The 27121-nt window shown below is 43.5% G+C and overlaps 1 protein-coding gene across 2 annotated transcripts in view; it reads left to right on the forward strand.

Moving 5' to 3' along the window:
- kcnh4b (potassium voltage-gated channel, subfamily H (eag-related), member 4b) overlaps positions 1–17995 on the forward strand; it is a 62983-nt gene extending 44988 nt beyond the window's left edge. For both annotated transcript variants that reach the window (XM_029712051.1, XM_029712061.1), the window contains exons 8-16: positions 20–214; positions 414–613; positions 1044–1293; positions 1971–2185; positions 4792–4830; positions 7438–7865; positions 8526–8620; positions 11683–11759; positions 13836–17995. In XM_029712051.1, coding sequence (XP_029567911.1) covers positions 20–214; positions 414–613; positions 1044–1293; positions 1971–2185; positions 4792–4830; positions 7438–7865; positions 8526–8620; positions 11683–11759; positions 13836–14972 — 2636 coding nt within the window. In that variant the 3' untranslated portion in view covers positions 14973–17995. The remainder of the gene's footprint in view (positions 1–19; positions 215–413; positions 614–1043; positions 1294–1970; positions 2186–4791; positions 4831–7437; positions 7866–8525; positions 8621–11682; positions 11760–13835) is intronic.
- The last annotated feature ends 9126 nt before the right edge of the window (positions 17996–27121 follow it).

Genomic DNA, 27121 nt, shown 5'->3' on the forward strand with positions numbered 1-27121 from the left:
TACACCCCCTACCCTCCAGGTTGGCTCCATGAGCTGGGCAAGCGTTTGGAGACTCCATACGCCAACAGCACACTGGGCGGACCCTCAGTACGCAGCTCCTATATCGCTGCCCTCTACTTCACCCTCAGTAGCCTCACCAGCGTGGGCTTCGGCAACGTGTGTGCCAACACTGACGCTGAGAAGATCTTCTCTATCTGCACTATGCTCATAGGCGGTGAGTGTGGCACCCTGGTTTGGCGCTGTCACCCGGGCAAGCGGGCATGCCAGGTCCAGGCCCAAAGTTTGGATGCAATTTGGCGTCTTCTCATTTGTAAGTCGCACTGTGGTTATGGGGATGTAAAATGTGTGTCTTGTTCCTCTGCATCTCCTCTCCTTTCCTCTCCTCTTCTCTTCTGTTCTCCCCCCCCCCCCAGCCCTGATGCATGCGGTGGTATTTGGTAACGTGACGGCCATCATCCAGCGGATGTACTCCCGGCGCTCCCTCTATCACACGCGCATGAAGGACTTGAAGGACTTCATCAGGGTTCACCGTCTGCCCCAGCAGCTCAAACAGCGAATGCTGGAGTACTTCCAGACCACCTGGTCCGTTAACAATGGCATCGATGCCAACGAGGTAAGGCCATACGACCATAATGCAACCACAATACAACAACAGAACGATGCATAAAACACACTGATCCAATTCAGCTTTATGCTATCTTATTGTATTTTGCATTTATTATGGATCCCCATCAGCTCCTGCCAAGGCAGCAGCTACACTTCCTGGGGTGCAGCAAAAATTAAGACAGTAATATACATAATAATATTTTTTTGTTTTACATTAAAATACATTTTACAACTTTAATTGTGTGCCCTCCAGCCACTACTCTATTACAACACACTATATGGTAGCCATATTGACAAGTTGACATGGTCCTTTTTACATTGGTCAAGTGCTCTCTCTCTCTCTCTCTCTCTCTCTTTCTTTCCCGCTGGCTTTCGCTCTCTCTCCCACACTCCTCCCTCCCTCTATCTCTCTCTCGTCCTCTTTCTCTCCGTTCCAGCTCTTGCACGACTTCCCGGACGAGCTGCGGGCCGACATCGCCATGCACCTGAACAAGGACATCCTGCAGCTGCCCGTGTTCGAGGGGGCCAGCCGTGGCTGTCTGCGCTCGCTCTCCCTCCACATCAAGACCTCGTTCTGCGCCCCTGGCGAGTACTTGATCCGGCAGGGCGACGCGCTCCATGCTAACTACTTTGTCTGCTCGGGTTCCCTGGAGGTGCTCAAGGATAGCATGGTGCTGGCCATCCTAGGTTAGTATAGGGGTCAAAGGTCATTGTCATCTGTAGGTCATATGTGGGATTGAAGAGAGAGGGTGAAGTTCCCCTTAGGTACAGATCTAGGATCAGCTTCCCTTCCCTCAATTCAAACCTTAACCATTAGTGGGGAAAATGCTAAACTGACCAAAGATCAGTGTCTAGAGGCAACTTCACCCTACTCTGAAGAGAGACTAGTGGGGATGGAATATGATAAACATTTGATCACCTTGTTTATACCAGAGTTCCTTAACCTCTCCTCGAGTACCCAGATCCGCTCATTTGATCTATTATTCTTTTAGCACAGCTGATTCGACTGGTTAACTGCTCATCAAGTCCTTTACTAGTTGAATAACGTGTGCTAGTACTGGATTTGTTCAAAAAAGTAGAACTGGCTGGAGGAACCTAAACTGGCTGGAGGAACCTAAACTGGCTGGGGTACTAGAACTGGCTGGGGTACTAGAACTGGCTGGGGGTACTAGAACTGGCTTGGGGTACTAGAACTGGCTGGGGTACTAGAACTGGCTGGGGTACTAGAACTGGCTGGGGGTACTAGAGGAGATTTCCACAAGTACCTATGGGGTACAGGCTAGGGGGTTTTCTGGACAGGGCCAATGATTCCTCAGCAGCACCAACACGTGCCGTACTGTATGTTGCTGACTGGTTGGTTACAGGGAAGGGGGACCTGATTGGCTCCGACCTGCCGGGGACGGATCACGTGATCAAGACTAATGCGGACGTGAAGGCGCTGACCTACTGCGACCTGCAGTACATCAGTGTGCGGGCTCTAAGGGAGGTGCTGGAGTTCTACCCGGAGTACGCCAGCCTGTTCACCGCAGATATCCTCCACAACCTCACATACAACCTGAGAGAGGGCAGCGAGGCAGAGGTGAGACACACACACACACACACACACCTCCACAGCAACCTCTAACAAAACTCTAAAAACATTTGAATGAAAGAAGTTGATGCTATGCGCATGTAAAATCGCTTATACAACATTTTTAGAGGTGAATAATGCAAACCATTACATAGGCTGTTTTTACACTAAAATGCCTCATGTCATTGTCACTCTCCTTGACGTTCCTTCTGCACAATTGATCAATCCTCTCTTGACCAATCAAACTCGGTGACTTTATTGTCATGGCAATTCTATTTGTCAGTGCTACTGCCACGCATATCTTAGCCCCACTCTACACATAACAGAGTGTGATAAACTTGTCCCTAGATGCTAATCTAACATCAGGTTTGTGGTTTTCACCGCTAATGTTTAAGGTTAGGGGTTGGGGAGAGAAGCTGACCCTAGATCTGTGCTTAAGGGCATGTTCTACCCACAGCGGTCATTACCCCAGAACAAGTGACAGTTGCTTAATTCACACAAAGCAACAACAACAACAAAAATGTATTTAGTGTGTGATTACTTTGGAAAGGCTGTAAACAGAGGAAAGTCTGGTGCTTTACTCGAAGGGTACCTATATAAGGACTTCATAACACATTCATAACGCACACATGTCACCTTCATAAACTGTTCATAAGAATTTCAGAAATGCTTTATATTTTTAGTATGTCTTGCAGTTGTTAACATAAGTATTTACTAAATGTGTCTGTACTACATAAATGCAGTAGGTTTGAGTTATGACTGTGGTATGTAGTCCTTATGCTGGCGTCAGCTCACAGACTCCCCTCAATCTCTTCCAAACAATAGAAGGGAATGGAGTTTTGTAAACCCCTTGTGGTTTGACAACATGGCGAATCAAATGACAGACGTGAAGAAATAGCTACTAGCTAAGCTTTCATCAGTCAAAGGCGTGTAATTTTTACAAAGTCTTTATATTGCCGCCTTGTCATATTTTGGATTATTTGAGCGTTTTTTTCCCCTCATCACGTTGCATGCATTTCATCTCGTTTCCTTTCATGTCTTCAGAAACGAGATTTGAGCGACGTTGATATTACGTATGTTCAAGCGTTCGGTTTGGATTCAAATGTATTCTTTATGTGTTTTCGGGGGGTGTAGCAATTTGAGCATGGCGCACAAGAAGAAATGAAATGATAGTTGTTTCTCTTTCATTTGGCAGCCTTGCACTGTCTGTCTTCAACACTGTGCGTTGAATTGCAGGCCCGCAAAGTGGTTTGTAATCAGGTTTTGGGTCTGAGCAATGCTCTAGGTCCCTCTCACCATCTGTTCGAAGTGGGCTCTGGCGTGAGGCCAGGGGTGCAGACTTCAACCACGCATAGACTGAAGGAGAACTCAGTGCTGAAAATCTGGATAACACTTTAGCCAAGGGTGTAATGCTTATTATAATGTCCTTTATAATGCCTTATAATAGTACTACACTGACTATAAGAGTCCATAATATACTCATAAGCAGTTCTAAAACTCTGTTATAGATACTTAACTTCCACACTGGTAGCCAGGCCCCTCTCCACTGTCCACACACAAACACTCACAGACAATAGCCCCTATCACTTTCTCACTAGCACTTTTTTGGACATACGCACGGCATGCGCAGACACACGCACGCACGCACGCACGCACGCACGCACGCACGCACGCACGCACGCACACACACACACACACACACACACACACACACACACAGCCTACAGAGAGTCACCACACTCTCTTTTGAGTTAAGAGATAACAATATTTGATTGAACTCTCTCTAAATCTATTTGCTATGTGGGCCACTGGCAGGACTTGAAATGCATAAGTTTCTCCATGAATTGATAACAATTAATGTCAGTAATGACATTCCCATTAGCTTCAGGGAGGCTTTCTCCCTTTGGAAAACTTTTCCCCCAGTGTGAAAGATGTGCCCTTCTTTTTCCAGTAATAGCTCACCTATATTATATACATTGTTCAATATTGTTACCAAAAGACTCGATGTTGTCACTGAAAAAAATCTCAGAAAGGAAGCCTGTTTATTGCATTTCTTTTTATTGGCAGTAAGGGAGATACTTGTATTTTCTCCAAGGAGGCTTACTGTCACTATCCTGAGCTCCCTGTGCCGTGTGTTATGATCAAAGAGAAAGCAAGGATTATGCTGCTGTATATTGTACATACAAGCAACCGTACTGTCAGAGAGAAAACATGTACTCAGAATATGTAAAGATAGGCTTCGACAAAACTAAAGTTTCACGGTGTAAAGTGTCATAGTCGCAGCCCGTAATTGCGATACGTTGCTGGCAATTTCCCTCCACGGCAGAAGAGAGAAGAACTCTCTCTGGAATCCAGCCGCCATTCAATGCAGGACCAATTAACAGATTCAGTCTGCGTGGCAAAGATGCCATCCCTAGCAACATTTAGATAATGATCAAAGAAATAACATGGGGGCTTAGGAAACAGGTTCGTGTGATTTTCTAAGACATAATATATCCCCGAAAGGAGGATTCTGAAAAGTGGACGACCTGAATGCATAGAGGATGTTTTAAAGTGCGTGTGTGCAAATCGATATAAATGTCATACTATGAAAAAATAAAATTTGTCTTCCACAGGGCCTGACAAGGTTCTCAAGGTCGCCCAGGCTTCCACACGTGAGTGCAGTCCATGCAACTTCAATAATATTCCCTTCCATGTAGTCTAACTGACCATTCTTTTCCCCATTCCACTAGTCAAAGTTCCCCGTTCCACATAAACCTGCCTGTCACTTGCCATTTCAAATGCACCCTTACTAGTTCATCCCACTACAGTTGAAGTCAGAAGTTTACATACACTTAGGTTAGAGTCATTAAAACTACTTTTTCAACCACTCCACAGATTTCTTGTTAAACTATAGTTTTGGCAAGTCGGTTAGGACATCTACTTTGTGCATGACACAAGTAATTTTTCCAACAATTGTTTACAGACAGATTATTTCACTTATAATTCACTGTATCACAATTCCAGTGGATCAGAAGTTAACATTAACTAAGTTGACTGTGCCTTTAAACAGCTTGGAAAGTTCCAGAAAATGATGTCATAGCTTTAGAAGCTTCTGATAGGCTAATTGACATCATTTGAGTCAATTGGAGGTGTACCTCTGGATGTATTTCAAGGCCTACATTCAAACTCAGTGCCTCGTTGCTTGACATCATGGAAAAATCAAAAGAAATCAGCCAAAACCTCAGAAAAAGTATTGTAGACCTCCATAAGTCTGGTTCATCCTTGGGAGCAGTTTCCACGCCTGAAGGTATCACATTCATTTGTACAAACAATAGTGTGCAAGTATAAACACCATGGGACCACGCAGCCGTCATACCGCTCAGGAAGGAGACACGTTCTGTCTCCTAGAGATGAACCTACTTGGTGTGAAAAGTGCAAATCAATCCCAGAACAACAGCAAAGGACCTTGTGAAGATGCTGGAGGAAACAGGTACAAAAGTATCTATATCCACAGTAAAATGAGTCCTATATCGACATAACCTGAAAGGCCACTCAGCAAGGAAGAAGCCAGTGCTTCAAAACCGCCATAAAAAAGCCAGACTACAGTTTGCAATTGCACATGGGGACAAAGATCGTATTTTTTGGAGAAATGTCCTCTGGTCTGATGAAACAAAAATAGAACTGTTTAACCATAATGACCATCGTTATGTTTGGAGGAAAAAGGGGGAAGCTTGCAAGCCGAAGAACACCATCCCAACCATGAAGCACGGGGGTGGCAGCATCATGTTGTGGGGGTGCTTTTCTGCAGGAGGGACTGGTGCACTTCACAAAATAGATGGCATCATGAGGTAGGAAAATTATGTGGATATATTGAAGCAACATCTCAATACATCAGTCAGGAAGTTAAAGCTTGGTCGCAAATGGGTCTTCCAAATGGATAATGACCCCAAGCATTCTTCCAAAGTTGTGGCAAAATGACTTAAGGACAACAAAGTCAAGGTATTGGAGTGGCCATCACAAAGCCCTGACCTCAATCCTATAGAAAATTTGTGGGCAGAACTGAAAAAGCGTGTGTGGGCAAGGAGGTCTACAAACCTGACTCAGTTACACCAGCTGTTGGGAGGAATGGGCCAAAACTCACCCAACTTATTGTGGGAAGCTTGTGGAAGGCTACCCAAAATGTTTGACCCAAGTTAAACAATTTAAAGACAATGCTACTAAATATAGTACTAATTGAGTGTATGTAAACTTCTGACCCACTGGGAATATGATGAAAGAAATAAAAGGTGAAATAAATCATTCTCTCTACTATTATTCTATTATTCTAATACAGGGAATTTTTACTAGGATTAAATGTCAAGAATTGTGAAAAACTGAGTTTAAATGTATTTGGCTAAGGTGTATGTAAACTTCCGACTTCAACTGTATCTGTATAAGATTGGTTTCTGCCATGACTTGATGATTGTAATAGAATTGCATTCGTGGGCACGTTTTCTGAAGTGTGTTTGGATTTGTAAAAAAAATCCGGGTCATGTTGCTATAACTTCTCTGTAGGGATTAGCGCCAGCTCGTCGCCAGGGTTGGGTTCATTAGGCACCAAATGGAAGAAAGCGGACTGGAACAGAGAGGGACTACTTGGACACATTTTTTGTTTCACGTTTCGAAACGTTTCCCATTATGCCCTAATGAATAAGACCCAGGACTTCCCCTAAAGGTTGGAACTCATTTGGAGCAGAGAAAACGGTTCACTCCCTGGAGTCAGATTGCTAACTGGGTCAATATCTCTGTTAATAATAAGCCTTATGAGCTTATGAATGTAGGTTTGGCTAATGTTTTTTGACACCTCGCTTGCCCAATTGAATTCTCCTTCAGTGTCAGCGCATGTTTTCTTTTTCAAAGAAAGATTCAGCAACAGCATCAACCTCGCAATTTCTCCTATCCACCCGTAGCTTGATAAAACTACTTATGAATTCAATATAAAGAACTTGAATCATATCATATAATCCCCAGCTTCCAATTGGTTTATTCAATTCCACTCATCCCTCTGTAAATGAGAACATGTTCTCAGCATGTTCATTAGGTGTGAAACGAAAGAGAATGGACTAAAACCGAAGGGACTTCCTAGACTTATCCAATAAGCAACAGTCTTGTTTCCCCCACTTTGCAAACTATTTTTAATAATTTTCCATTTTGTATTCTAATGAACGCCACCCTGCTCAAATAAGCGTGAAATAAATATGAGAAATTGATACATTTTCTTTTTTTTCCCTGCCGCCCAGAACCGCCGAGGTTCCACAGAGCACAAGCTCCCGTCCATCATTGAGACAAAAGGAGGTCTCCACGACGACTCAGATGAGTACTACCACCTATCACCAGCGTCCCGCACCCGCCGCGCAAACCTCCTCTTGCCCAGCCTGAGCAGCCCAGTGCGCCGCACCTCCCTGGGCAACCTGCTGGGTGACGAGCTGAGGCAGTTCAATGCCCTGCGCCGCTGCCGTTCGCCCAACCTGAGCCGGGGAGGCCTACCCCGGGGCCACAGCCTGTCTTCCCCACAGCCGCTGCAGAAAAAGGAGCACAGTGTCCCAGTGGCAGCCCCTGCTAGTCCCCCTACCTCAGGGGAGTTGGGAGCAGGGAGTCAGGGCCGCAAGCCCTCCAAGCTGCTGATTCCCACTGTCAGCTGTTTTGTACCGCCGGACCTCAGTCCAAGGTAAACCACACACAGAGGCCCAAGTTTTGTTGGACTTTCACTTTATCTCTGTCCGAATATCCAAACTTGTGCACTGGGTAATATTAAGTGATGTACAGCATTGGTAAAGTGTATTAAGTAGTGTGCTAGTGTGGATACTGTGATATAGTAATTTTGTTTTGTAAAGAGTCATTCGCCAAGGCTAAACTGGACAAATTGCAGTAAAACATTTTAAACTTCAACCACATTTCCATAGGGCAATTGTAACTAAATAGTAATGTATACACAGTGTAATGATATGGGATTGCATTTACAAGCTTCTCCAATAGCATTTAATGCTAATTTAATTGCATATCTCACCAGATCTCAAACCACTTTAGTAAAGCAATAAGATTATCTAATTTTATCCAACCCCTACCACACACCATCCATCCATATTCATAATGTATCGGCCGGTGTCTAGTGAGCCCCACATGAAGGCAATACTGTAATGTGGCCCATAAGGCTCCGATGTCCTTCGGCCCAGAGAGTTTCAGCTCTACTCAGGTTAATCCTGCATGGGCAGCTGCCAGTGGGGCTCCCATTGCGGCTCCTTGGGTCGTGTGGCAACGGATGATAATTTGATAATTGAAAGGGGCTCTACTGTTACTGTTGCCCCCCCCCCCCTCCCCTCCCTGCCAGGATTGTCGACGGCATCGAGGACAATGGTCGCACGTTCCTCTTCAACATGGAGCACAGTGGGCCCAAGGCCAGCACCACGGGACGTCCCAGCGAAGGTAACGCTAAACCGTCTTAAACCCTGCGTTGACCGCACCCTGACCGCACCCGCTGCGGGAGTCTCACCGGGGAGCCAGATGGCTTGAAGGTGAACGTGGGGTTCAAACCGGGGCAGACATCATGCTGTCCCATATGCAGAATATAAGTTAGAGAAATGAAATGACATCTCAGGTGTCTTCAGAGGTGAGACAAGGCAGTAAAGGACATATTGGGCAATGTAATTCAATCAAAACTAGTTTGGGCTTAAACAGTATTCCTTTCATGCTTTAAGTGTTTTATGATTTAGTTCTTCTTTTGTTTCTTAAATTAAACATTCAATTAATCCACACTATAAAACAAATTGAGTTGTTTCAACTAATTATTATTAAGTAACTGCTTCCACAGCCATTTTTTTGTTTACTCAACTTTTCGGTCCAAGTGTTACCTGAACTAAAAATTACTAGTTGGCCCAAACTTAGCTCCCAACTTGAGAAAACGTAAGCGAAAATGTGCTTTTAACATACAATGTTTTCAACTTACATACAGTGCATTGCATATTATTGTGTTACAAAGTGGGATTAAACGGATTTGTCATTTTTTTGTCAACAATCTACACGAAATACTCTGTCAAAGTGAAAAATGTATATATTGTTTTTATAAATCAAAAATCCATAACTAAAATATAGTTGTTGCATAAGTGTAATGGATTCAGGCCCTTTGTTTAGGCAAGCCTAAATTAGTTCGGGCTTAACAAATCACATAACTTACATGGACTACAACTGAAGATCTCGTACAACGCTGTGTACTACTCCCTTCACGGAACAGCGCAAACTGGCTCGAACCAGAATAGAAAGAGGAGTGGGCGGCCCCGGTGCACAACTGAACAAGAGGACAAGTACATTAGAGTGTCTAGTTTGAGAATAAGACGCCTCACAAGTCCTCAACTGGCAGCTTCATTAAATAGTAGTTTCTTGGCAATTTCTGGCATGAAATAGCCTTCATTTCTCAGAACAAGAATAGACTGACGAGTTTCAGAAGAAAGTTATTTGTGTCTGGCCATTTTGAGCCTGTAATCGAACCCACAAAGACTGATGCTCAAGATACTCAACTAGTCTAAAGAAGGCCAGTTTTATTGCTTCTTTAATCAGGACAACAGTTTTCAGCTGTGCTAACATAATTGCAAAAGGTTTTCTTTTTCCTTTTAAAATGATACACTTGGATTAGCTAACACAACGTGACATTGGAACACTGGAGAGATGGTTTCTGATAATGGGCCTCTGTACGCCCATGTAGATATCCCATTAAAAATCCGCTGTTTCCTGCTACAATAGTCATTTACAACATTACCAATGTCTACACTGTATTTCTGATCAATTTGATGTTAATGACAAAAAATGTGCTTTCCTTTGAAAAACAAGGACATTTCTAAGTGACCCTAACATTTTGAACGGTAGTAAACTCAACAAAAAAAGAAATGTCCCTTTTTCAGGACCCTGTCTTTCAAAGATAATTCATAAAAATCCAAATAACTTCACAGATCTTAATTGTAAATGGTTTAAACACTGTTTTCCATGCTTTTTCAATGAACCATAAACAATTAATGAACATGCACTTGTGGAACGGTCGTTAAGACACTAACAGCTTACAGACGGTAGGCAATTAAGGTCACAGTTATGAAAACTTAGGACACTAAAGAGGCCTTTCTACTGACTCTGAAAAACACCAAAAGAAAGATGCCCAGGGTCGATGCTCATCTGCGTGAACGAGCCTTAGGCATGCTCCAAGGAGGGATGAGGACTGCAGATGTGGCCATGGCAATAGTTTGCAATGTTCATGCTGTGAGACACCTAAGACAGCGCTACAGGGAGACAGGACGGACAGCTGATCGTCCTCACAGTGGCAGACCACGTGTAACACCTGCAAAGGATCGGTACATCCGAACATCACACCTGCGGGACAGGATGACAACAACAACTGCCCGAGTTACACCAGGAACGCACAATCCCTCCATCAGTGCTCAGACTGTCCACAATAGGCTGAGAGAGGCTGGACTGAGGGCTTGTAGGCAGGTCCTCACCAGACATCACAGGCAACAACGTTGCCTATGGGCACAAATCCCCCGTCGCTGGACCAGACAGGACTGGCAAAAAGTGCTCTTCACTGACGAGTCGCGGTTTTGTCTCACCAGGGGTGATGGTCGGATTCCCGTTTATCGTCGAAGGAATGAGCGTTACACCGAGGCCTGTACTCTGGAGCGTGATCGATTTGGAAGTGGAGGGTCCGTCATGGTCTGGGGCGGTGTGTCACAGCATCATCGGACTGAGCTTGTTGTCATTGCAGAGTTTATATATTAAACCACCCGGACACATCAAAGATACAGTCGTCCTTCTGAACTGAGCTGCAGGAATGAAACTGCTCAGTGATGCTAGCATTGGTGGTTTTAAAACAGCTGGAGTTCAATGCCTGTGATGGTAGAAAACTAAGGCCGGATCAACAACATTGTAGTCACTCCACAATATTGACCTAAATGAAAAGAAGAATACAAATATACAGAATAAGAATATTCCAAAACGTGCATTTGTATGCAACACGGCCCAAAATCCTTGAGGAAAACCTCCTTCAGTCTGCTTTACACCAGAGACTGGGAGAGGATGAATACACCTTTCAGCAGGACAATGACCTACAACACAAGGCCAAACCTACACTGGAGTTGCTTACCAAGAAGACAGTGAATGTTCCTGAGTGGCCAAGTTACAGTTTTGTCTTCAAGGTCCCGAACAGTCATTCTGCTTCCCATGTAAAATAGCCTTTGGAGTTACTAAAGCTAGCCATTATCGAGCTAACGCCAGACACAGATGCAAGGGGAAAAATAGAAGTATCAATGCCATAGATGAAGTGTAAACATTTAATTGTATTCGCTAGCCCACTCCAGTATTGTAAATCAATCAATCACACACAGCCACTCAACCAATCAATCACACCAAACAACCAATGAACCAATCAATCGATCACTCAATCAATCCCTATTCATTGTTTTATGAGCCTAAGAGGTATTTGTCTTCTTCTGTTTCTTCCTCCACAGATACGAGGCAGGTGAACACCACTTTGATTCTGGAGTCGGAAGAGGTTAGACAGAGCATCAGTCAGCTCAACCAGAAGGTACAGTACATTACAGTAGAGTAAGCCTCAGTGCAGCCTAACTGCTGAGTGAGAAAGAGAACACTAGTCCTATATTTCTTGCTGAGACTACTCCTATGTTTCTTGTTGAGACTACTACTACTTTCTTGCTGAGACTACTCCTATGTTTTTTGTTGTTGAGACGACTACTACTTTCTTGCTGAGACTACGCCTATGTTTCTTGTTGAGACTACTACTACTTTCTGGCTGAGACTACTCCTATGTTTCTTGTTGAGACTACTCCTATGATTTTTGTTGTTGAGACGACTACTACTTTCTTGCTGAGACTACTCCTATGTTTCTTGCTGAGACTACTCCCATGTTTCTTGTTGAGACTGCTAGTACTTTCTGGCTGAGACTACTCCTATGTTTCTTGCTGAGACTACTCCCACGTTTCTTGTTGAGACGACTACTACTTTCTTGCTGAGACTACTCCTATGTTTCTTGCTGAGACTATTCCCATGTTTCTTGTTGAGACTGCTACTACTTTCTGGCTGAGACTACTCCTATGTTTCTTGCTGAGACTACTCCCACGTTTCTTGTTGAGACTGCTACTACTTTCCGGCTGAGACTACTCCTATGTTTCTTGCTGAGCAGACACTTCTGTCTAAAGTCACTTTCATAGAGTTTCTATATTCTGTACAAGGCAGCGAAGGCTTGATGTTGATACAACAAGTTCAATTGCTGAAGGGCACGGCAGGATTTCAACACCTCATTTTCGTACTTTTTCATTTGCCTAGGTCCATTTGCCTAGCTTCTTTACCAGACTTCGTAATAGTTTGACATATGCATAATCTTATGTATGACCTTATGTGTGAAACAAACTCTGCATATTCTCTTTATGTTTCATCCTTCACTTGGCCCCTTTAACATGAAGCCCCTCTTAGACAGAAACCTGGAATGGGTATACCTACTCAATATGTATAATAAGAGCATGAATATGCATGTGTACAATAAATGTTGAATAAAATACTAACAACAATTGGTGGTGCAATTCTGCAATTAGTGAAAATATCTATAGCATTAGGAATTTGCATATTTGCACATTCGACGCCACATCTTGGATTACATGTGGACCACTTGGTGATACTACAAAGAACGACAGAAAGTACAGATCATAGCTTGAGCGGTGAACCTTCTTGTGATTTAACAAACGTGTTACCAAGGCTCATACATTCTCTCAGAAGAAAATGTATCAACCGTTAATAAATGCATATCGATAAATGGATGGCGGCATCCACCACAATCTCTGGATTTCTATTCTATTCCAATTGTATTTTATTATATTCCAACTCTATTGTATTTTATTCTATTCCTATTCTATCCAAATTCTATTCAAGTCAAATTGACTTTATTCTATTCAATTCTTTGCTATTTCTACCTTTATGTAGCACAATGTGTTCTTCCATCCCTAATGTGGATGCCAATGTGTGGCAGGTGGGGCTGGAGTATACAGATGGTTCTAGGTAGGCCTTGTCTGAAGTGGGTATTAATTAATCAGCAGGGTGCTTCTGCATTGCAGAGAAAAACCTGCAAGCGCTGACTCGACAATACCAAAAATACCTGATGATGACAACCCAACCCACCCTAACATTCTCCTCGGATTCCTTCTACCCCCCCCCCCCCCCTCCCCCCTCCTCCTCCCACGTGCCCTTCCACTTTCCTCCCTTTTTGAATTGTTACAGTGTCTCCCTCCCTCTCTCTCTTGGGAGTTTTGGGATGCATGTGAAAACGGGTCATTTCTTAGTCACAGAGAACAGTAGCTAGTCAGTGTTGGATAGATGTACTTTTGTGCAAGCTTCAGAGAAGAGTCACACTGTGAGGGCTGGAAATTAGTTGCAAAGACATGCTTGAGAGAATAAAAGTCGCTGTTGTTTGGGTTGGGCTATTTTGTAAGTGGTGGTCGTGTTATGAAAAGTGGCTACTGTGTAGTGACGTCAGTGGGAGACTTGCATGAATATTCGACTTCAACGTGCAGATCAAAGGTCTGAATACATTCATATGTTGTCGCTTTGCCCTCCGCAATCTAACCCCTGAGTATATGTTATCTCTTCCTAGATGGGCAACTTGAACAACGAAGTGTCTCAGCTGACCAAGGACCTCCATCACATGATGCACCTTCTTCAGGCCCAGGTGGCTGTGCACCACTACACAGCCTCCCTGTCCTCCTCCTATCCCTACGCCGTCCAAATGGTCTCCAACCCCAACCCCACCGCCAGCACTGGCACAGCTTACAACCTGGCCCCCAGCAGCCTGCACCGCCATCAGGACCCTGGGAGCATGGAGGGGGGACACACGGACACACTCCACCCTTGCTGGGGCTCCAGTGAGGCTCCAGGGGGGAGCTGCCAGTCTAGCGCCACAGGGGGGGCACAGCCAGAGGGCCACTACCAGACCCAACCTCAGTCTTCCAGCCCAGGGCCCCCTAGCTTCTACCACGTGACAGACTCGGCGGCCGTGCCAGGACCCTGCCAGGGATCTGGTAGAACCTCACCCCATCCCTGGACTGGCCCTTCCTTGCTTAGCATGAGCCCAACCTTACAGAGTGGTGGTAGCCCAGGCACGGCTCCCACTGCTGGGCATGAGGACTTTGGCGACAGTCGCCCTGGCCTTGACACTAGCCCAGTTAGCATTAGCCAGTCCCAACCCAGCTTGTGTCTGCAGCCGCCTAGCGGCGGTTTGAACAGCTGTCTGCTGTCTAGTGCTCCCACGTCTACTCACAGCCTCCTGGATGCCTTCCCCAGCACCTACCCGCACATCTACCTGGCCTCAGAACCCCTTTTACACCCTGCAAGGCCTACCCTGGGGGAACCTGCTGCAGTCCTGGGGCTTGACGGGGGTACAAGCCACGACTTCCCCCAGCAATACACATCCACCTCCAGCCTACTTAACGAGGACCTGCACAGTCTGTCTGTTCACTCCAGCCCTGGAACGGCCCCCTCCTTCCCCAGGCCATCGTCCGTCTGTTCCCAGGACTCAGAGTCTCCTCCTAGGCAGGACAACTGCACTCCTCCCCACATCCCCTTGGGAGACTCGGCAGCAGTGGGACACACCAGTCTGGAGTGCCTGCTGGGGAATGGGGGCTCCACGGAGAGCAGGGACAGCGAGAGCCCCGGGACCAGGTCGAGGAGATCCAGCCTGGGAGTTCAGACTCAGTGCACAGAGCAGTCCTGGTGCGTGGACCTGACGGACTAGTACCCTTTCCACACAAGAGAAAATAAAATAAAATATCTGGGCTTGAACACTAGGGTCTGCGCTGGCACGATAGTGTGAAAAGGTTATGCTTGGCCCTACATTTGGCCCCAACAACTCAACCCCAACCACCATCATGGGGAACTAAAAACTGGACAGGGAACTGAACAATCTTTAAAGACAAGAAAAGTGGATATGTTACAGAGCATTATAGGTACTGTAGTACATTGTGCAACACTACGGACGTGCACTTTTGAGTGTTCTTAATGTGTGGCGTGTTTTCCCCCATTTTATGGGATCACTTGTTAGTCCGCGTTCAAGCGACTTACAGCTTTACTATGCAAACGCATGTCATTTTGTGTGTTATCTTGGATTTGATAAAGTGTGTCCTTTTTAGATTTAGCTCATTTTGAGGAGTTTCTCTCTTCGATTGAAAGATCAACCTGAAAATGTGTATTATTGAAGTTGAAATCACGTTCGAGGTTAGAAGTGATTGTGACATAGGTAGAGGTTCTTGACTGAAACACCTCGATCAAATGTTAGCGTGGAACAGTGGTCATCGTTACGTTCCTACACAAGTCCTCTAAAAGGGGAATTAATCAAATACAAACCACGATTATATTATGAATATATAAATATATAAATGTTTAATTCAGTTCAATGAAACAACATTACACTTGGTTGAAATGGCTACCTTGGACAAAAGTAATCAAAGAATGCAACCAACGTATTAAAGTCTCAAGAAAATAGATTCAAAATCCAGAAAGCAGTTCATGTTTTCTATCTGATGAACAGTCGTTATTTAAAAAACGCTTTCAATTTTCTCAGATTAACAAGGTTGGAGGCTGCTTACCATAGCCATACTATGGCTGTGTTTACACAGCCACCTTAAGAACCCAAATCTCATTTTCGTTCTATATCTGATCTTTTTGTCTACACTCAGTTTTACATGTGACCCATATCAGATTTGCCCATTCACACCAGAGATCCGTATATAACGCTCATGTCTCCGTCATAACAATGGGAGGCGTTGTCCCAAAGGCGGGAAGGCAGGCAACAACCTTCGGTCCAAAATAAGCCCATAGAAACGCTTTGGGCTTATTTTGGACAGATTTTGGCAAGAGTGAAACCTCTCATTTTGCCTCTTCCTCTCTGCTCACACTGATGTAGCCTCTGAAGTAGCACACAGATGCAATTCTCATTTCCTGTCACTGCTCCTTTAAATTTTGGGGTGGTTGTCATGGTCATGGTCATGGTAAAAAAAAAACTCAAAAAACATTTCAGAGCAAAATCTGATCTGAGCATCCAGACAGAGGTCACATATGGAGGATTGGGTTTGTATCAGGATTCAGCTCCACATATGGAGGTGGTATAAATCGGAAGTCAACAGATCTGATTCCATGTGGTCTTTTGCTGTTTACACGTTAGGGAAGAACAGATGGGTATCAGATATGCAAATAATTGGCAAAAGATCTGAATTGGACTGCTTCTGTAAACGCAGCATAAAGGCGTCCAATTATGAATAAATCTCTATACTACACATAGGGGCATTTGCTTGTTTAACCAAAATATGACTATTTACACATTCATTTGTCAAGCAGTACTACAAGCAGTAAGCTAGTGATAGAGTGCGTCCAAAATGGCACCCTATTCCCTATATAGTGGCACAACTTTGGACCAGGGCACATAGGGGTCTGATCGAAAGTAGTACTCTATATAGGGAATAAGGTGCCTTTTGGGACGGAGCCATACACAACTGTGAACTAGTGGGTTCCCTTAAGCTATTCAGTTGAGATAAAGCCAATCGATATTGGGTAACCACAAAAAAATGAATTTACCTTAACCTGTTCCCCCACAGCTGGTTATTGAGCACAAGATGAGTTTCATAAGAATTTCGAAAAGATGAAATGTGGACCTTCGAGTCAGCCATAGAGTATATCATTTGAATGATGTGTTCTGAATAGAGCTGTGTGTCTGCACTCCGAACCAGACTAGGGCTCACCTGGAAAGAGGGGTCTAACATAGCCCAAGGCAGGAAGAAATGGAACGGACCTTGTGGAGGCCTTGGTGCGATGAGGCCGAAACAACTTCTGCACTCACACAGAGATAACGCCTACAAGTAAGAATACAAGTTAAAGTATACATTTAGGCTTCCTCGCAGAGGAATTGGCTGTTATGACCTGTTACCTCATTGCATGGTGAAGTTGTTTATTCGTTTTACTAAGGAAAAGGTATCGACAATATGTTAGCATTCTATTTGAGATACTGTAGATTGTATAGACGAATACTGTACTTGCATGACAGGTCGAGGCCGACTGATTCACACGCACGGTTGGATGTTTTGACTTACTATTACATACTGGGCATATACCTTTTCAGATAACAGAATATATCTATTCATTATTTTTGGTTGACGTGGTGTTTTTTCCCAAGTTAAGGCATGTTTATGTTGGAAGATAAATTGTTTTGTGTATTATCAACCTGAATCAATTCATTATTCACAACCAAATAACATCTTGAGATCATTTAAAAAGCTTTTTTTTTTTAATATATACACCTATTAAGGGCTAGATTGAATCCGTATCATGGAAGATCAGCATTATAGCGCGATTGAAATTGAAAGGGCATTTCTTATTGAGCCAACATATGCAGTGTTTACCGTGAATTTGCGAACGCAGAAACATTGCCTTTAAATTTCAATTGAGCTAGTGCGGATCTACCTCTATAAGGATAGGCCTAAGTGTACAATTTAACACCCTTATACAAAGCACACATACAGTATAGTAGGAATATTCAAATAAAGCTGCAAAAAGCAGTGTACCCCCATTTTGAAAGTTTTAATACTATTCATTCCTAGCTAGGAAAACAGTTCCCTGAGTAAATATACTTCATATATTCTAGAACTTCCAAACTATTTATGCCTGAGGGAGAAAAAACATAATCTCACGTCAATATTCAGAGTATACCATTATTTTGTTTGAGATGATTTCTCCTTGACTGACATAATAAAATATGCTGACAAATCCTACTGTGTATTTCACTCAACTTTCTCTTAACTAGGGGTGTCAAACTTAACTCCCAAGAGAGAGCGCATGTTCCCTTAATCCATTAGAAACAATATTTCACAATCCATCTGTTTGTCATAGTGGCAGGCTCATGCCTTTCTGTCAGAGGAGGCTGGTTGAGGAAGAAATGCCATCCCCATTTCTCCCTACACCAGCCGCCACTGCTTTCTGTATGGCACGACGACAGCATGAGTGACACACACCAGGGATGGGCTGTCACCGAAGAACGGCACTAAATATCCAGTAATTAACAGCTTACAAAGTTTCAGTCGTTTCTAGTGGCTACATTACCACAAATAAATGAGGAGTTTAGGAATTACCCACCCAGAGTTACCTGCTCTCGTCAGGTTGGCCAGCTCTCATCAGGTCACAGGAAGTGACAGTTCAGCTTAAGATCACTGTGGAGCTCAGTTTGGCCATTCCGCAACACACACACAAACACACCAGACCTGGGCTCATATACATGCTTATTTAACTCTTCGTGTGTTAAATACTTATTTTCTCTGTATTTGAGTATTTTCTAATCATTTTGCCGAATCAACGACTTCTACTCAAAGTCTGAATTACTTTGTTTTATTATTATGAACTCAGTCAGTGTCTCAACTTACTGTTGAGTTAGAATAGTATAATACACAACGTGAAATTTCTAAATCCTCTTGTTAGGTCAGTCACTGACAGTCACTCAATGTCAGCTATTTTTTGTTTTTTTTAGATTGTTAGGTAAATTGGGGCTCTATTCAATTAGTAAAGCCGAAGCGTTACAGATTCCGCAATAGAAATGTAAAGCATGTGCCCAGTGGTCCTGACCACCAGGGGGCCCCCCATTGATTTTGTAATTCACCCAGATATCATATGAACATGACATAAATCATGGCAAAAGTTGTAGAATTGCAGGAAATTAGCTTTGAAACTGCAACATTTGCACAATACTTTGTTTAACCTTGTGCATCTTTATTTAACCTCCCTGATGCACTTTGTTACTTATTATCAAGGACAAAAGGAGATCAGCAGGATCCATGTTCCCCTTATGTATTTTGAATCAGAAATGACTTCACATGGATTCAATTTTCTCGGTGCACTCTATAAATAACTTGATCCCTTGAGGCTGCTGCCTGCCTGCCTATGTACCTTCGTTCCCCCGTGCAGCGTCTGTCATTCTGTGTCAGTGCGGCACGAGAACCTGGCGCCTAAATGACCCGTCACTTTTTTCACCTGCCGAGTCACTAGTCTGCATTCGCTCATACTGAATGCTCGTCGCTGTCACCCCGACCTGCTTTTGGGATCTAATGTCTTTACCACAGATCGTGTTCCCCCCAGGCGGGCACTGCCCCCTGGCATCTGCCACTTTGCCCCTATTAGTTTTGGTAGGTGGTGATGGTGAGGGCTGTGGCGGGTGGTACTGGGTTGTGTGCCCATAACTCTCAACACAACAGACCTGGGAGGGTGAAACGGTTCAGCTGAAGGATGGCTTATAGTCTGGCTGTATGGTGCCGTCTTGTTATTAGATACCTGCACCTGCTCGACTTCCACTACCTTTAAATTGCCCGATCAATGCTAATAGCCTGTTAATGAAAGTGCTTTTTTTATGGGTCCCTTGGCATGCAGAGGAAGCAGTCAGGTCTGCCAGGTGGCTCAACCTAAATCCAGGGTTACGTTCACTGGCCACGAAATGGAAGAAAGCAGAACGGAACCGGGAAGTACCATCTAAGCTTTAAGAAAGGCTGGTTGTCATTTTCCTTTGCAGAACATTTTGCTACAATGCACCCCATGAACACGAACCGGTGAATAAGGTTATCATATATTACTTATACTGAACAAAAATATAAACGTAGCACGCAAGAATTTCAAAGATTTTACTGAGTTATAGTTCAAATTCATTAGGCCCTAATTTAGATTTCAGATGACTGGGCAATGGGTGGGCATAGGCCCACCAACTTGGGAGCCAGGCCCAGCCAATCAGAATGAGTTTTTCCCCACGAAAGGGCTTTATTACAGACATAAATACTTCTCAGCACCCCCCGGATGCGGAGGTCCTGGGCTGGCATGGTTACACACGGTCTGTGGTTGGACGTTCCGACAAAATCTCTAAAACGATTTGAGTCAGCTTATGGTAGAGAAATTAACATTAAATTATCTGGCAACAGCTCTGGTGAACATTCCTATAGTCAGCATGCCAATTGCACGCTCCCTCAAAATTTGAGACATCTGTGGCATTGTTTTGTAACATAACTGCACATTTTGGAGTGGCCTTTTATCGTCCCCAGTACAAGGTGCACCTGGGTAATGATCATGCTGTTTAATCAGCTTCTTGGTATGCCACACCTGTCAGATGGATGAATTATCTTGGCAAAGGAGAACTGCTTACTAACAGGGATGTAAACAAATTTGTGCACAACATTTTAGAGAAATACACTTTTTGTGCATATGGAACATTTCTGGGATCTTTTATTTCAGGTCCTGAAACATGGGACCAACACTTTACATGTTGCATTTATATTCTTGTTCAGTATACATTAAAAAGTAACATGTTTGAGATTGTAATATTGTAGCAACATTAGGAACGTCCTTACCTTGTCATGTTGTCAGGAGCAGTACATGGTCACTGTTAGGCCAATAACTGTGGCAGACAGACAGACACGTATCTGGCTGCAGGAAAATATAAGGTTGTCCTGGAGAATACACTCGGTACAAAAAACTGGGGGGATAGCTAAAAAAAGTGAACAGTGGAGGGAGAAAAGGACGAGTGATTCGGAAAAAGACCAACTGACTCATATGTAATAAATTGGTGAAGTCAGGCCCTCAAAATATCTAGTTACCGTCACAAATATAGCCAGTGAGTTTTAGGCCCCAAATATCTAGATACCGTAACAATTAAAGCCAGGGAGTCTTTCCTTACCAACAGACAAGGGAAAAACCTCAAGTCAGGTCAAGTGAAGGAAAACCTCCCTTACCTGGTAAAAATGAAGAGGCTCAAAGGGATGTGTGTCTATTGAGCCTGGGGAGAGGTGAGATTTGGATGTTCCGTCTTGTTTGTTATCATGTAGCTCCCCCCTCTGGTGTGGAAAATATAGATGTTAAGTATGCATCCAAGGCAACAATCTTCGCATCGGACTATGTAATGTTTGCGGTCAGCAGAGCACACGTTCTATCCATTTCACTGAATGTTTCACCTTTTCCTCTGAACTCAGTTATGCTATGTAGTATTAGGATTGATCCAAGCCGTGTGCAAATGTGTATGGCACATTGAAGTTGAATATGGGGTTAATTCTCCTTTAAACAACTGTTAATTCTGCAGCTATGCAATCAATATGTGTGGGGTCAAGTAAGTGTCAGGCACAATTCCCTCCTTGTTTCAATCCTTTTGTTTTTAATTTGGTGTGGTGTTTAAATAACACGGCCAATACATTCTGTGACCATTTATTACTGGATAGTATATCAACACATTGGGTATTGGGAAACATTTTTAGAGAAAGGGCATTGGCCAAATTAGAACCTGTGACCTTCTGGTCCCTAAACCAGTGCTTGGACCACTGCGCCAGCAGGGGTCAAGGCACCATTCTTGTTTTTAATATAAAGCTGTTTAGTTAGTGATTTAGAGTAGAACACAATTGCGATTAGTTAATAATGTTGAAAAACAAAAGCTGCATTGGAATTCAAAATGTCAACCTTGTGTGTCACAAACCACATCTAACGCCCACCATCTACACTGTCGTGTCTTTGGCATCATTAAAACGGAAGACATGTTAATCAAATAACTCTCTGTAATTATTATTACATGATTAAACTGATTAATCGTGTAACTGTAATTAACTAGGAGGTCGGGGCACCAAGGAAAATATTCAGATTACAAAGTTATAATTTTCCTAATATAACTTTGAGATATCGTAATATCTGATCTATTAGTCTTTGGATTAATGATGTATTCGTTTACCTCGTCAGTCTCATTCCAAACGTCGTAAATTGTTGGTTATCTGCACGAACCCAGTCTTCACTATGAGTCATCCATACATCAATTGTCTTAAAATCATTTATTTACTAAGTAATTCACAGAAATGCATAACAAACAGTAGCTATGGTTACAAGGAAATGATAGGAGAATGTGCCCTAGTGGGCTAAACCGGCATGGCGGCTTGTTAGACAAAAGGTTGATAAGAGTTGATAATTATAACAATTGATATGCTAATCCTTTGCACATGAACGCTCACTCATTCGGGAACAATTGCAATCAATATATATATTTACGCTCAGTGTGTCGTCGGGATCTTTGTTGAAAAGTTTGTTCTGTTGGAGAGTTTTGTCCTCGCGTTCTCTCTCTCTCTCGGTTAGAATAGATATTTCAAAGTGACATTCATTAATGTCGTTATAGGACAGATGTTTCGTCAGTCTTCGCGTTCAATGATACCGAATTCCTAGCTGCAGACTAGTAATTAATATCAAAGACTTGTTATTATTCTGTCGGTATCAATAGTCTAAGAGTTTAACCACGTGGTATGGTTAAAGTTCAGAACGAGGAATGCATGGTCAAACCTTCAGCCAACTCGTAATGGAGCTCAGCTCGGTCTGGTGATAGAAACCCTGGGTGGGGGTTATATTCGGAATAACGGAAAAAGGCTGTCTCATGACGCCAGGTCCCGTCTGTTCATGGGGGCGTGCCGATGACTTGGTGAAACTTTAAACAGAAATACAATTCTCTCACATTAACATCTTACAAGCATCCCAACATATTCAAAATAGCTTTATCCTTATTCATTCATTTTATACAACCATTAGATGTAAGTCTCACAACTGATGCTATTATATAAACAGCTCCATGGTAATGTGGCCGTATTGTCTCTCATGAGTTTCACAAAATTGTACCAAACGGACCAGTTCGTAGCTGGATTCTTCACCGATCTTTTATACCTTCTCCAGAACATAAATGTTGTTCGGTTCTCCAGTCCTGTGAGGTGGAAGAATTCCTGGGTCCTTTCTATGAAACCCACTTTGTCTCAAAACTGTGGCCATGAGGAAGGACATTCTTTTAGGAATTTACGACCGCTCTCACAGAGCCTGGGTAGGGGGAGGTAGGTAGGGGGATGGTGCATTGAAAACCCAAAGAGGGCAACGTCATGACAACACTGAGCAAAAAATATAAACGAAACATGCAACAATTTCAAAGATTTTACTAAGTTACATACTAAGTTACATACAGTGCATGTAAAGAAATCAGTCAATTGAAATACATTCATTAGGCCCTAAGTTATGGACTTCACATAACTGGGCATATAGATATGCATCTGTTGATAACAAATACCTTAATAAAAAAAGGTAGGGGCATGGATCAGAAAACGAGTCAGTACCAGGTGTGACCACTATTTGCCTCATGTAGCGCAACACATGTCCTTCGCATAGAGTTGATCAGGCTGTTGTTTGTGGCCTGTGGAATGTTATCCCACTCCTCTTCAATGGGTATGCAAAGTTGCTGGATATTGGCCGGCACTGGAACACGCTGTCGTACACGTCTCTCTAGAGCATCCCAAACATGCTCAATGGGTGACAGGTCTGGTGAGTATGCAGGCCATGGAAGAGCTGCAACATTTTTAGATTCCAGGAAGTGTGTACAGATCCTTGCGACATGGGGCTGTGCATTATCATGCTGAAAAATGAGGTGATGGCGGTGAATGAATGGCACGACAATGGGCCTCAGGATCTCATCACGGTATCTCTGTGCATTCAAATTGCCATCGATAAAATGCAGTTGTGTTTGTTGTCTGTAGTTTATGCCTGCCCATACCATAACCCCACCACCAACATGGGGGGCACTGTTCACAACGTTGACATCAGGAAACTGCTCGCCCACATGATGTCATACACGTGGTCTGCCATCTGCCCATTACGGTTGAAACCGGGATTCATCCGTGAAGAGCACAGCGCGCATCAAATTAATGGTGAGCATTTGTCCACTGAATTCGGTACGACGCTGAACTGCAGTCAGGTCAAGACCCTGGTGAGTACGACAAACACGACAGTTTGTGCAGAAATTCTTCGGTTGTGCAAACCCAAAGTTTCATCAGCTGTCCGGGTGGCTGTTCTCTGGTCTTCACGCAGGTGAAGAAGCTGGATGTGGAGGTCCTGGGCTGGCGTGGTTACACATGGTCTGCCGGTTAGACGTACTGCCTAATTCTCTAAAACGACGTTGGAGGCAGCTTATGGTAGAGAAATTAACATTCAATTCTCTGGCAACAGCGCTGGGGGACATTCCTGAACATAGATAATAGACCCATTTCCCGGCCAGGTCATTAAGTTGCAGTGCGGAGTTCTTCCTCAGATCTGGGCTTGTCAATACAACAACATCCAACCTCAGATGCAGCTTATGCAAGTTAACAAACATGTAGTCAGATGGTTATCGTCTACAACGTCGCAGATGTCTACCGAGGATGAATTACCTAGCAAGCTACCAAGCCAGCTAGGTAAAATATCACAAATAGAGCTCGATAAAGCCAGAAGAATAATACTCTTCTTGAACATAGTTATAGCCACCAGTCTTGTGTTTTCATAGTCATCACTATTAAGTTTGTCAAGGTCCCGACATCTACGTATAAATATTCTGCTAGAGGGCTTTTTTAACACGAGAATGCGTGTGCATTACTCAAAGTTGACGTTTGTTTGTAAACCAAAAATGGCTCTATTCAAAGATAATAAAATAAGAACCAAAATCACAAGTAAAATGGTGAAGGTCAGGAATTACAATTACTCAGAATCTTCAAGCAAACTTGCTCTAGTATATTTTTTCAGCTGACCGTGCCTAAATTGTTGATGTCTGCTCCAACCTTGTTTTGAAAGTCTTCCTTCCCACATTTTTAGATTCCAGGAAGTGTGTACAGATCCTTGCGACATGGGGCTGTGCATTATCATGCTGAAAAATGAGGTGATGGTGAAAAGGCTTCTCCTTTGAGTGAGTAAACATATGTCTTTGTAGCTGTTTATTCGTGATAAAGCGTTCTTGACAAAGTGCACGCAAATGGCCGCTCTTCTGTATGAAGGAGTTGATGGGTTTTCAAACTACCCTTCAAAGTAAAGTGTTTGCTACAATCCGTGCAAGGATTCTGCTCTCCTGTGTGTACTCGCTAATGTCTTTTCAGAGTGGGGCACTTTTTCTTATGTTTCTTCAAATTAAACTTCAACTTTAAAAAAATTCCACAGTCCCTTCAAGCTCCTGGTAAGGGAGCTGATCATGTTGGGATTTTAGGTGTTTTCTCATTAAATACGGACTGTTGAAAGTCTTGTTACAGAAACAGCATTTTCTGGCTTTGGATGAAGGCGTAGAATGGCACCTTGCCTTATGTTCCCTCAAATTGAACTTCCTCTTGAAATTTTCTCCACAGTCGAGGCACTGATAAGGGAGCTGGTCATGTTTGGAATTCAGGTGCTTTCTCATTAAATATGCACTATGGAAGATTTCATGACACACGTGGCACGTTCTGGCTTTGGAGGACTGTCTTGGAGTAGGACGAACATTTGAAGTGTCAGGGCTCTGGGCTGAAGTGCCATGGGCCTGGGATGTCTTATACTCAGAAGATGTTCTAGACATGTTATCCTCTTCTGGTTGAGCTGCCTCCTCATGCCCAATCTGCTGATATTTTCGTAAGTCCTTCTGATTCTCTGGAAAACTTGCTCTAGTATGTTTTTCCAGGTAACAACGCCTAAATTGTTGATGTTTGCTCCAACCTTGTTTCGTTTTGAAAGTTTTCCCACAAGCTGAACACTGAAAAGGCTTTTCCCTTGTGTGAGTAAACATATGTCTTTTTAGGTGTTTATTTGTGATAAAGCGTTGTTGGCATAAAGTGCACGAAAATGGCCGCTCTCCTGTATGAAGGCGTTGATGGATTTTCAGACTACCCTTGCAAGTAAAACATTTGCCACAATCCGTGCAAGGAAAAGGCTGCTCTCCTGTATGTACTTGCAAATGTCTTTTCAATCGGCACAGAGATGGGAAGTCTTTACCACATGTATCACATAGATAGGTTGAAGGCTGGGGGATATTTGTCTCAAGTTCCCTTGGTGCCAGCGAGCTGCTGCCATCTGCTGGATCAACATCCCTTTGGTGCTGGTTTGGGTTAACTCCCTCACTTGACATCCTCAAGTCTTGCTGTTGTCTCTGAATGTGCTGCAGCGTTGATTGAGAAGTCTTTTTAACACACAAAGGACACTTTCTGGAGCCTAAATGAATGCCAGAATGTTTCTGTAGTTCAGATTTGCTTTGGAATGTCTCCCCGCAATCAAGGCACACGTACGTACGTACATCATGTTGAAATTTCATATGCTTTCTCAGATTCTCTCCATTTTCAAATGTTTCATTACACAAAAGACATGTTTCATAATGGTTGGCTATTTTGGAGGATTGTCCTTGAATTGTGAGAGCATTGGAGGTTGTTGGGTTCTGGGGTGTAGTGCTGAAGGACTGGGGTATCTCCATTCCATTTTCCACTATTAGAGTCGTGTTGGTCTCTTGGTGATCCCCCCTAGGAGCCTGCTGTTGGTTCACCTGGTTACACCTCTTAAGCTTAGAGAGCTTAAAAGTCTTACCACACTCACAACAAGTGAGGAGCCTCTTTGCTGCCGAGCAAACTTTTTCATGTTTTAGCAAGTGAGAATTTTTGTAGAAATGGTCTCCACAGCCGAGACACTGGTAAGGGAGCAGATCATGTTTGGATTTGAGGTGCATTCTCATTAAATGTACACTAACAAAAGTCTTGTGACACACACGGCATGTTCTGGCCTTGGACAACTGTGTTGGAGTGGGTTTATGGCACTCTTTCTGATGTTCTTTCAAATTAAACTTCTTCCTGAAGTTTTCTCCACAGTGGAGGCACTGGTAAGGGAGCTGAGCATGTTTGGAATTCAGGTGCTTTTTCATGAAATGTATAGTGTCAAAAGTCTTGTGACACAAACGGCATGTTCTGGCTCTGGAAGACTCCTTTCGAGTGGGAAGGACATTGGAAGTGTCGTTGGGCTGGGATATCTCTGTCCCATCCTCAAAAGATGGCATCGACGTGTTGTCCTCTTCAAATTGAGCTGGCTCTTCAAACACATTCTGCAGATGTGTCT

Source organism: Salmo trutta, chromosome 2 (genome assembly GCF_901001165.1).
Source record: "Salmo trutta chromosome 2, fSalTru1.1, whole genome shotgun sequence".
Lineage (NCBI taxonomy): Eukaryota > Metazoa > Chordata > Actinopteri > Salmoniformes > Salmonidae > Salmo > Salmo trutta.